This window comes from Pagrus pagrus (assembly GCF_965226575.1).
Source record: "Pagrus pagrus genome assembly, chromosome: 6".
Classification (NCBI taxonomy): Eukaryota; Metazoa; Chordata; class Actinopteri; order Spariformes; family Sparidae; genus Pagrus; species Pagrus pagrus.
In genome coordinates, this window is record NC_140190.1 from 11,121,368 (window position 1) to 11,134,186 (window position 12,819).

The 12,819-nt window shown below is 42.8% G+C and overlaps 1 protein-coding gene across 1 annotated transcript in view; it reads left to right on the forward strand.

The window, feature by feature from the left end:
* Positions 1-10,027, forward strand: part of yjefn3 (YjeF N-terminal domain containing 3) — a 45,437-nt gene extending 35,410 nt beyond the window's left edge. The window contains exons 3-6 of the mRNA XM_084354179.1: positions 3,678-3,788; positions 7,503-7,616; positions 8,833-8,983; positions 9,262-10,027. Coding sequence (XP_084210305.1) covers positions 3,678-3,788; positions 7,503-7,616; positions 8,833-8,983; positions 9,262-9,458 — 573 coding nt within the window. The 3' untranslated portion in view covers positions 9,459-10,027. The remainder of the gene's footprint in view (positions 1-3,677; positions 3,789-7,502; positions 7,617-8,832; positions 8,984-9,261) is intronic.
* The last annotated feature ends 2,792 nt before the right edge of the window (positions 10,028-12,819 follow it).

The following is a 12,819-nucleotide window of genomic DNA, read 5'->3' on the forward strand; positions in this document are numbered from 1 at the left end:
AACCTTGTTTTTCTAAAACAATGCTGCGATGAAGTTGTTGCCAAGGCAGTTTGAACTGTTTGAGAGTTTTATGGACACAAATGACATTATTTTGGAATAGAGTGTATCGCAGATATTGAATTTAATGAAGAATGACGTGAAGCTATCATCGCTAGTGGCTAGAAAATCCATACGACTTTTTTTTTGCCTTTTGATCATCGTGCTGAGACCTTTTTATTTGTTTGCAATACATAAAAAATCACAGAGAATTAGGTCATACTTGAAGTTGTTTTGAATATGATAGCTGAAAGCCAAATACAGAAAGGCTTCAACACTGACACTGCAGACAGAAACCTATTAGAAATGCTCTTTATCTCCTCTTTTGATAAGTGTTTTCACTTATTCAGTCATCGTTTTGACAGCTCGATATCAGAATAAATGACGAATTATGAAAATGTGTGTGAATCAAGTGAGTCAAACTTTTGTCGGATGAAAAAAAAAGCCTTGCAACATGAGTGATCCGGCCTGCTCCCTTTATAGCTGCTCACCTTCAGCAGTGTGTGGCTCTAATGGTTTCTCCAGCACCATGAAATGGCTCCAGCTTTGATATCACTGATCCTCCTGACGCTCCTCAGGTCATTAAACCTCCCGGTGTGAGCTTTTGTATGTCTGAAACAAGAGACAGAGACGGAGACAAATGCAAGAAGACCATGCAAAGATTTTTTTAACGTCACTGACACATTGATTTTATAGCAGTATTTTATTTTTCTGGAACAAGCTGTAAATACAACACTGACACATTATCTCTCACCTTATAAAGTTGTTATGTCTGACGGGTCAGCACACAAAAGTCTATTTACTCTAGAGTGCAGCCCGGGCCGCATTTTTCTGTCTGAGAGAGCAGAAACCGAGTCCAACCGGGTTGTTAATGTTTCTTTAGGCTGCAACTTTACATATGTTTAGGTTCAGTTTTCTATTTCTCTCTTGTCATAACACTTATGCTTATGCTCAAACATCATGTTTGGCTTGAAATACCTGTTTTGGTCGCCACAAAAACACCAGGAGATGGTCCGATTTCCCGTTGTCATAGTTTGAGGTTTTAGTTTTGAAGTTCTGCCCTCAGGTGTCATCTTTTGCTTTTCATTTCGGTTAACAGTTTCATTTTAATAAAGCTCATCTTTTGTTTCATTACCTGCCTGCTTGTCTGTGTTGCGTTTGGGTCCTCTGTGTAAACCTGACTCCCGTGAAAAACACCTGGTTTTGGTTGCCACGAAAAACACCTGGAGATGGTCCGAAGTATCTCCACAAACTTGAACTGCGGTCACCCACTGAGCAGCCGTGTAGCTTGTAATAACACCACCTCCTTCCCCTCCACCTCCTGTGGTGAAATTCCGCTAATAAACATATAATGTTCACATGATATGACACATCTGGTACAAATGTCATCCTGGGTTGCATCTGTGTTTTGCAGAAATGTTAATTGCTGACATTATATCCTGGTGACTGGGCTGAGAATGGCACCAACTCACTGAACATGGTCCGTGGACCCGTCAGGAGCTGCTAATTCTCTATGGGTTTATCACAATAAGTGACCCCCGCGGTACACTCAGTCATTTAATCCCTTCTTGTAGTGCCTATAAGGGGCAGTTCACAGCAGGGGACAACACTATCAGAGATGGTTAGCATTTCCCTCTAGGGAGTAAGTCAGCACAGAAAGCTTGACATTATGTCCCCATAAAAATGTCCCCTGTTGTCTTTCAAGTCCTGTTTGTGGAATGACAAGTGCACTGTTATATAGGTTCACGAGTGCACAGACACACACACACACTTAATCACACACAGATTGAGATGTGTCATTAACATCAGTTCTCACAGTGTGAAACTCACTGCGAGCTTCACCCTCATTAGGTATGAAAATGAAAGTCCTGTTTTACTGTCTCCCACTTGTAGTCTCTACTCTCTCTCTCTCTCTCTTCCACTCAATTGCTCCCTGCTTCTCTTTCCTCATATAACACACTCTCCTCCATCTCGTTTTATCTGCGTGCTGATTTCTCAGCTGAGCTGTTATGATGGAGATAACTGCTGCTGTCTCATCTCTGGGATTCATCGCTCCACTTAATGCACTCCGAGTCTTGTTACGTCCAATTATACAGCGAGGGGAACGGCCTATTTCTCCACGTGAACTTACTCCAATGCCGAATACATCAGTGGAAGTGGAAGTAAATGGATTTTTTTGTTTTTTTAGAGGTGGCAGAGTTTCTTTTAAGGAGGTCGAGGATCAGCGATGTATGATTTCATCTTACTTTCAGAACCAGCTTAAGAGTCTTAATTCCAATTACCCAACAGGCTGCAAATGATGGTGTAATTATGTTCTAATTATGGTGCATTTCTATAATGATTAAAATAATTACGGGTTTCAATAAAACATTTACAAGGAACAAAAAGTTTTGTAATAAAGGGGCAAATTATTTTAACTACTTTTTGAATTACACGTGTCAAAAGGTGCTGCAATACATTAAACTTAAGGCCTGCCACCTTATACTCATTGGACTTAATACAACGACATCATTGTACCTTGTTTATTCAGTAATTGTTTATAAAAAATAGCTTAATTAGTTCCCCAATAAATACAAAAATGTGACCCCTTTATTTTAAGACGTCCTGCTTAGTTCTATTCGTACATTATCCCGTTAATCCTTTAATTGTGCCCAATAGTTACAACATACTTGCACTGTAATTTGAGGTCCTGGCTGTGATCTGAAGCATGACTATGAACTGCAGTCACAGACTACACTTAGTGGCGCTAAAACTCGACTAACTCACGACTCGTGCTCAGAAGCAGTCATTTGGCTCTAATTGCACAGGATTTGCAGAAATCTGGTAAACTGTCTCCCTCAGCTCGAGTCCCTCTTCTACTTCGTGACATTACGCTGTGACCTTTACGCTCATGAACAATCAGTCTCGTTTGATCTAATAGTGCTGACACTAAACGAAAACCCCGAAAAGCATCGCCTAACAATGCATAATGTGGCAGCGAGTTCATGCGCTTCGAAGAATCTGTGGAAAATGAGGGCAGACACCTTTGGGGCTTTCAGTAATGATCGTGACACACACACACACACAGACACACTCACGCAGCACTTCTGTTTAGGTGTTGAAGATGGAAGATTAGCCACTCTGGTTGACAGTTCTGCCGGCAAATACCTGTCTGGTTTAAGAAGGTGCAGTGTGATTTACGAGGGAATGTGCGGCCAATAAACGAGACGGATGCCAGCAGCCCGGTGCAGCCGGGGCCGAGACGGAAAGTGTGTTACATATACGGAAGCAACCCGCGGCGTGGACACTGGTATTTTTTTCCAGCGCTGCCAGGGTTATTTTAACGAGATTGGACTTTTTCTCGTGGACGGAAGAGACAATGGAGCTGGTGCCATTTCCACCCTCGTCTGGCATGCCTGGCATGCCGCAGTCGGGCCAGAGGCACAGATCGGATGGCCTGCACTGAATAAAGGCCTGAGTGTGGGGATAAACACTGATGACCATCTATCTTCCTCTTGCATTCCTCTCACTATTGTTCGCCATCAATAACCCCTTCTATTTTCTCCTCTGTACATCTCTTTCAACCCGATGTCTCATTTGTTTCCTTTCCCTCAGTCATCAGCTCTTGTTTCTAACAATCTTTCCTCCCGTCTCTCCACCAGGCCTACCCTCTCACCACTCTAGCAAAGAAGCAGCCAACAGTGCTGGTCATCTGTGGTCCAGATCAAAACGGCTCCATCGGCCTGGTGTGTGCCCGATACCTGCGCATGTTTGTAAGTAAACTACCGTGCACGAAAACAACTTTTGTGCACACATACACACATTCTTTACTCAAATAGAAGCACAGGCGATTCTGGTGAAAGTAGAAGTACTGATTGGTAAGTGGTAAGAAAGTACAGGATCTTAAATGTACTCAAAGTGTAAAGGTTTTATTTCTTGGAGCCAACAATTTCAAATACTTCCCTTTAAATAAGGCCACAGGTGGGGAATGTCTTGTCTTCTCAGGATCTGTTCCAGCGTTGTCGTCGATGTTGCCTTGTTCAGTTTCATCCATGTCGCTGGTGCCTTTGTCACTAACATGCCTTTTCTCACTATCTAAGTCTCCCTCTCTGTCCGTTTTCACCTTGCTACGTCTGCCATGCGTGCTGATTTGTGCAATGACACACAAAAAAAGAGTCTGTTTTGAAAATGAAAGGAGTAGAAAGTAAGGATATTTGTGTTCAAATATAGGGAGTAAAGTGAAAAGTTATCAGAAAAATAACTACTACACTTAAGTACAGATACCCTAAAAGTACAGTAACAAAGTATTTGTATACATAAAACACAATCCTGCTTACCTCAGCTTGCATCAGGACTTACAGGGGACCCCCTCCTGTATACGGGCCCTCTGTGCTTTACAGAATCTCATTTCAGCTCCTGTAAATGCCTCGGAGCAGTTATCCTATTACCCTCTCTGCAAGGCCACTCAGACAGTCATGATATCATGCTATTGTTACTCTCGTTAAAGCCGTCTGTGTATTAAGCTTATGATGTCATGACCGTGATGTCGGCCCCTCAGAGCCACACACTGCCTGCGCCTCTCCAAACATATCACAGATCAGGACTCAAGCTGTTTCTTTTTCAGTTCACTCCAGTCCTCGGTGCTGTGGTCCCGCACCAGTCTGACTTTATTGGAAGGGAAACATTGGATATGTGTTTTGGGGATCTTTGGTTTGGACTGGAATGCATCTGTGCGCTTTACCATATGTGTGTGATGTGCTAGATTTACAGTGCATTGATAGTTCTGATGAAAACCATGTTAGATGGACGGCTGATGGCTCTCTGTAGAGTCTCTCTCTCTTCCCTCGCCTCCCACGCTCTCTCTTTTTCCCTCTAAAGACCAAGGACAAGGTCAGAGGTCAGCTCAGAGGGGGACATGTTTTTCTCTGGTATTCCAGACATGAACGTTAACTCCAAACTTTAAACAATTAGGAATGGATCCCCTCTTTTAAATCTATCTTCTGCACGCTATTTCATCCCCTTTTTGTTGCATTTATTCTAATATTTTTACCTTCTGCTTCTCTTTCCTGTGTATTTGTGAACATTTTTACCGCCCCTTGAAACGTGCTGTTTTATTATCATTATTCTCAGAGTGACTGCACTCCGCAGTAGGCCGATCGGGACCACACTTGTCTGAGTTCGCTCTAACTTGAGAAACTCGAGTACTTACTTTGGACTGCGAAGCGCTCTCCTGGTGTAAGAGTCTATGTTTTTCATGGTGCGATGCGATCCCTGTCAGCAGGAAGACATGCAAGGATACACTTGAGACGCGCACATACACGCGCGCGCACACACACACAGCCTCGAGCCTCTGATGCAGAGCTGTGAATGTGATCAGACAGAGCATAGAGATGAATGATCAGCTGCAGGACGACAGGCCAGCTCGATTCTCACGTCACTCTAGGACGTCCGTGTTCACAAAAGCAGGTTGCGCCGTTCATCTTTGATTATTTCCGCTGCTCCTGCATCCAGGAAGACACACATATGCCTTGATCAAAGCTAAGCTTGATGAGCGTAAAAAAACAAAGTCCTATGCACATTAGTTCTGGTGTTTTGTTCGTATCCAAACAAGCGGACATGATGTTATCTTTGGCTCAAAATTGGGTTCTACAGACAATTACTGCACGGAAAGATGTTAGTTACATAAAATGAATGAAGAAAATGCTCATTTTTATTTATTATACAACCTTAAAGAGAACAAATTATCTCAAATCATACATGTGAACAAAAAAATCTCTCAAACAGGGGTCGCAAGTCGAAATGTTTCGCCGGCCTACGACTTCATTGCGCTGCAGACCTTCATTCTTAATGGGCTGTGTATGGAAACAAAACGCTACAAGACACCGCCGTCCCTCGGGGAGAAGAAGTGTAACCCTGCTAGACGTGAGAAATACTCGGAAAAAGACCTTCTCTCTACCCTGTGCTTGTTTCTGTCTCACGGCCCAGTTCTGGTCATGCTCAGTGACACTGGCGGTCGTTCCGGGCCCTTCCTCAGTTTCACACGGTTTGATGGTGTAACTGCCGATGAGGTCAAGGGCATGCCGGGGCCACTAGCTAACCCCGAAGGGATACACACACACACACACACACACACACACACACACGGCGGATTGCGTCTGGCTCGGTTGCTCGCTCTGTGGTCTGTGGAGATTGTGACGGAGATGATGTCAGGTGATCGCCTGGCCGTAACAGTTGGATTGGTTTAGGATCCCCGAGGAGGCAGCGGTGTGTCTGACCCGACAGATCACTTCCTTATAATTGCTGGACTGTGGATTTCTTTGTGAAGGAGTCGGATCAGATTTTCAGCGTCGGTCCAAAGGATGTGACTTTATGCACGTTCTCCTCACAGTGCCTCTCCATTAACAGAGAGCAACAGCAGCTGACAGTTTCCACCACAACTCAGAAGCTGCACATTACTAACTAGAGTACATACTGATTTCTGGTGCTTTCTGGAGTATATAACAACACTGAGAGTCTTTACCCACAGCAGGTCTGTGAGGCTGTACCATGTTGACTTTTTAGTTCATCATGTTGGTATTCTCACACTTGCTCATTACAGAAAGTACAGCTGAGGCTGATGGGAATACGATGGGGTTAATTAGTCATCAACCAAACTAAAAAATCTCCCCAAATGGTGGCGCTCGATGAAAAGTTAAGGAGACGCCACAGTTATTAAATCCCATAATGAGGGCGACATGAATGTCTGCACACACTTTCAGGGCAGTCACAATCACATTGTTGTTGAGATACATCAGTCTGAACCAAAATAGGAGGCTATCCACCCCTGGAGCCACGCTGCATGGACGGCTATAAACTGCAACAGCAACTCAATAACAATGTGTCTGTCCAGAGTCAATGACCCCATTAGTCTGCACAGACCTCACTGTTTTCTCACTTTCTAGCAAATAAATAAGCCCATTGAAAGCTGATGCAGTGTGGATGTATGGATGGATGTATGGATCTCAGAGTCTGGTCAAATAAAACAAACATAGCTCACAGCCTGAATGAGTGAAAAAAAAGGTGTGAACTGGTCCTTTAAAAGCAATTATGTGGACACTTATCAGTATGTTCTTGAGGAAAAGAAAACTGACAGTGGTTCCTAGTATTTTTAAGATTTATCTTCGGGGCCGTGTTAAGGTCACGGATCACAGGTGCTTCCTGCTGAGCATCACAGACCTTTCAGACTGCGGGTGTCTGGATTTCTACTCTCAGCTTCCAGTTTATAAAGGAAGTATTCATCCAGGAGACAGAGCGTAGAAAACCACAACCTCTGATCACTGATCGACAGTATTTCCACTTGTTGTAAACCAAAGGTCAAATGTGCACTGATGCATCACACACTCATGTCAGCGTTGGCTGAAATCGCAGCAGCTATGTCGATATTATGTAACTCTCTTCCTTTGTGACCCCCCACCTCTTCTCTGTTTATTTTTCTCTGCCTCAACCAGGAATATGAGCCCACCATCTACCACCCGAAACGCTCCTCTCAAAGTCTACACCAGGACTTCACAGTTCAGTGTGAGAAGATGGACATCCCTTTCCTCTCCTATCTCCCCACAGAGGTCAGCAGCAGGTCAAAATGAATGTGCGCGTTGTCCACTCAATAAAGTTGGGGGGAAAAAAGGAAATTCACAATCAAATATGGATCAAGATTCTGTTGCTAGGTAGCCTATTTCTTGCCGCAGATGTTTTCAGAACGGTATTTTGGCGCACTGCTTAGCCACCATGTTTAAAACAGACACAGGGAGACACTCACATGCACCACAACAAAGAACAGACGAGATTACAACACACTTCCTGACAGTGTGACATCATTCTCTGCTCAGGATGTCATGACTCCACTGTATCTTTACAAAGCAAATATTTGTTGGCTGCTATATTAATGTTCAAAATCTCTTATATTTGACCTTTAATTTATCACAATAAAACTGCTTTAGCACTTATTTGTTTCCTTTCTTATTAAAAATTCTTTGGGTAAATACGCAGCTGGAGCCAAAAGCAGTTATATGTCATTTGTTTAATCCCGACAAAAACTGACAACTGAACCAGAATTTCTGCCTTGTGGTACCATGCCTCCGTGCACCCATCAAGTCGCTGTTCCTCAGCTGCGGTCGTCGAGAACATTATGATGACACAGTGAGCTCGACCTTTGACGTTGTGGATATGAAATGTGATCACGTCATCATTTTATTTTACAAACACGACAACGCAACATCCAGGCGTTCCTGAGTTGTCATGTTCACAACGACGGTCTCCCATGAGGTCACAGTGACTTTGACCTTTGACCTTTGACCACCAAAATCTATGCAGTTCATCCTTGAGTCCAAGTTAGGTGGACCTTTGTGCCAAATTTGAAGAAATTCTCTCAACTGGTTGCCTGAATGAAACAATATAAAATGTTAATCAGTGAGCTTTAGAGGTGGAGATATTTTCTGTTGTGTTTTGTCATCTCATGCTAAATTAAGCTAATCAGCTGCAGGTGTAGCTTGGATGGACAGTTATGAGAGTGTTGTTGATCTTCTCGTCTAAAATATCAAATTGTTTAAAATTTTTACACTCCATTGCATCATTAAAAAATGTAAAAAACATTTTTATTTGTGATCCTTATATCGAAAAATGCTTTTCTATAGCTTTTTCAGATTGTTTGATTTGCTTTCCTATGCTGTTATTCAGCTTTTAACAACTCAAATTTATTCTATGAACCACTGGGGAACAGCTGATTTAGGTGAATCTTGTACAGGAAATTAATTTATTCATTCTGACGTCTGTTCTGTTCAGGTCCAGCTCATAAACGATGCCTACAACCTAGTGATTGACGCCATGTTGGGCCCAGAGGCGGACCATACCAACATTAAGGAGCCCTACTCTGGTATTCTGGTCACCCTGAAGCAAATCAAGACCCCCATTGTCAGTGTGGATGTGCCCTCAGGTGAGTGTTCGTACAAACTGTAGAAATCAGGCCAGAGGCTCAGAGACACTACATGATAGATGGGCCTCCAGGCATCCTCCCTCGGAGCCTTGGCTCCTAGGCAGGCGCTTTCCAAATCTGGAGGCACACATGGAGGATAAATCTCATGCAACAGTCAGCTCAGTGTGAGCTCATCATACGCCGAATACATCACCTGCTGTGTGTGAGCACAACAAGCAGAAAATGATCACAGTCCTCCTCTCCTTAAGTGCCTCGTTTTCTCTCCCCGTCTCCCTCAGGTTGGGACGTAGAAGAACCAAGTCAGGACGGGATCAACCCAGATGTTCTCATCTCGCTTACAGCACCAAAGAAGTGCGCCACGAGGTTCTCGGGGAAGCATTTCTTGGCCGGACGCTTCCTGCCCTATGACATCCAGAAAAAATACGAGCTCAACCTCCCAGACTATCCTGGCACAGACTGTCTCATAGAATTGTAACACATGGGAAACGTAACAGCCGCGAGTGGCCGCTCCTCATTTTCAGAAACATACTGTTAATCTATTCTCTTGTTTTGTATTTTATAGATTGTTACTGTGCGTTAATGTTAACATCTCAGTTGTGTAGACCTGGCTACGCATTGGCCAGACGTGTGCTGTTGAGCTGCAGTAGAGAGATAATATTGTCTTTGAAATGTCTTTTTAGGGAACGGCATGAGGAGTTTTTGTGTCAGTCTACCTGTAAAAGCTGTAGCATTACACTGTTTACTGATTAATGCAAAAGACAGACATTTCTTTTCCCTCAGTCGACAAAGAAAGATGACTTTTAACCCCCTGGGATGTTTTGTTGTTTTTCTCCTTCATGTACTGATGCTCTTTTTGTTCATTTTTACTTTCTACCCAGACGTGCTGCTGAGATTAGTGAGTGTAGGTTGGCAATTTTGAATTTTCTGTTGTGTTTTCGGTTTGTTTGGTCAGCCTGAACTTACTTTTGTTTCAGTTCCTTCATAAGCTGTTACAAAAGGCACGGACAGTTCTTGTTGCTCAATTAAAAAGTTCCTTTTAAAGGATGTTTCGGTTTCTGGTGTTTTGTTTCCTTTCACTTAGTATATTTCATATCAACAATGACTAAAATGATTATACAGTGACTACTTGTAAAGGGGGTGGCTCATAGTGACAAACCAACAAAGAATTACAGACCAACTCTGCAGTTTCCATTGAGCCTTTTAGCCTATTTTGGATCTTGTTTTGGTTTCCTCGCATGCCTGCACACATGCTCCCATCAACAATGTGCACAGGCAGCTCTTTACGGTAAAAAAAAGTCTGATGAACTCACTGTACATTACTTACTCAGTAAATAAACAGCGGACAGACAAAGTTAGCACCTAGCTGGTGAACAAAGGGGAGCATTTAGCAGCTAAAATACCGGACTGATTTCTCGGGAGTTGGTGGAGACAAAAACAGAGATAAAAGGAGGTTAATGTTGAAGTAGCATTCATAAAGTGTGGGTCATCAACACAATACTCAAAATGACACTTGTGCTTCTTTGTGTCTGCTGGATGTGTAAATTAGCAACTTCTAGCATGTTCAAAACACTTATATCAGGTGACAATGATGTATTCAGCTTGCTCCACTGCCCACATATGGCCCAGAACTCAATTAAGGTAGCTTTAAAGTGAGTGTAATTGATATGTTATATGTTATAATAATGTTTAAAATGACAATATAAAGAACTACAACTCCAATCTGCATCTCTAAAAGCTCACAGAGCTTTAAAGTGAGTTTAAGCTCACTTAAATATAAGTCCGTTTATATAGGCAAACAGCAGACAGACATAGTTAAAGACTAGCTAGTGAACATAGCTGAGCATTTAGCAGCTAAAGAGCGAAATATAGGGTTGGTAGATTTGGCTGTCTTGCTTGAGGACACTTCAGCAGGGTAGCGTCTCGCTAACACGTCCCTTGAACACGGCTCGTTCTGTTAAGCGACGGTCACTTAGCACTGGGAAACATAGCTGTGTTACATGCACATTGCATGCAATTAGTGGTGATGAGCGCACGCTGATACTTTTGTATGTTGGTTCCCAGCTGGATTCGATTGGGTAATGAAAGCCATAAACAGCTGTGATCAGGCTATAATCAGCTGTGGAGGAAAGTCTCATAATTGAGATCAGGGCTGTGGGCAGGAGCGAGAATGACTACGCAACACACTGATGCCCGGTGTGTGTGCACATGTGTGAGAGGGCGTGGAAAGTCAGTGAAAAGGAATGTCGACCCCCTTTTTTGCTCGGTGGTATTAAATCTGTCAGAGGCGAACCGACGAGCGTTGTACAAAAAATGTCTGAGCGCTCGGCCGTCCTGTCTTTCATGCCTGTCCAATCCCTGTCAGGAAACAACGACTTGTCACCACTCCGTCCTTTATGCTTTTCATGGGGAGCCGTTGAGTAATGAGCTTTGGAGTCGTTGGTGGCCCGCAAAATTGAACGATCACGACTGACAACTTGTTGCATTATCCAGTGAGAGATAGTCTTACACGGAGAAGAAATGCAGTCAAAAGATTTAGTGGAGTTAGAAACAGAGCAGCAGAAGATAAATCAAAACACAAAAAAGCTCAACTTTGAACAATTTACAGGATCTTTTCTCAACTAGACCAAAAGAGTTTCATCTCTCTCTGTGATAAATATCAGTGTTAATGAATAAATGTTATAAATTTAAGTTTCTGCTGAACCAGAGCTAAGTTAAAATCGAACGGTTCTTTCTGCTGCAACTTCACATTTGTTGAGGTTGAATTTCTTGTCACAACACTGTCCTTATAGTCTGTTTATGATTAAGCACAACGAATATATCCTGGTTGGGGTTAAGGTAAACATCATGGTTTGGTCGCCATGATCACAGATTGAGACGGTCTGATTTTCTGTGAAAAATAACCAGGAAAACGGCTGGAAATGTTCGCAGGTCTCCTTTTGATGCCACATGAACGGCTAGAAATATCACCAGGTGTCCTTACAAATATGCACTGGTGTGACTTTTACTGCGGCCAGTCGTTTGCCAGCTATTTTCTGGCCTCTGTGAAAATGTAAAGAACGGGTGGTCACACAGTTACATGTCTGATCCCTCTCTTTAAAGTCTTTCATCACTTCATCATGAAGTACAGTACTACAGTACATGTACTTCAAAAATTTGTCCGGGAATAAACAATAAAATCCAGGATTTATTTCCATCCTCACCCCTCAAGCTTTCATCAAAAGGCTTCCGCTGTGTGACCTTCACGTACATTTATGTAAATAGACGTAACGTCTTTTTCAAGAAGTGCATTTATGCTCCAAAAGTTGATGTAAACACCTTTTTATATTCCAGCAGGGGGGATTTGTAAAAGAGTTAAGCGTACGTAACCTTTTTTTAATTTCCATGAATTCTTTTTACAAGCATCGCTGCCAAATTGCAACAATTCACATGCTGTAAATGAGTACATTGCACCTCATAAGCACGTCTCGTGTCTGCGTTCTGAGGAGTTTTTCCTGAATGGCGTGCCATATGACGACACTTCCACTCTTTGGCAGTGTTGTCGCCCCGCAATCAGCGACTGTTAAAAAGTTACAAAACTGAAGCAGAAGTTGAAGGAGAGGCAGAGCAGCATCTGGCACTGTCCTGTGTCTGGTGCAGGGACAGATTAAGAGAGTGAGGACATGACATTTTACAGAAGACGACTACAACTGCTTCCCTTTTTCTGCACTGAATAAAGAGATACAGAAGTAAAGTGCCATCAATGACAAGTTGTTATAAACCAGATTCCCACATTTGAAATGTTACAAAAAAAAGCCACAGCACATAAAATTTAATAAGAAATGAAAATAAAATCACCT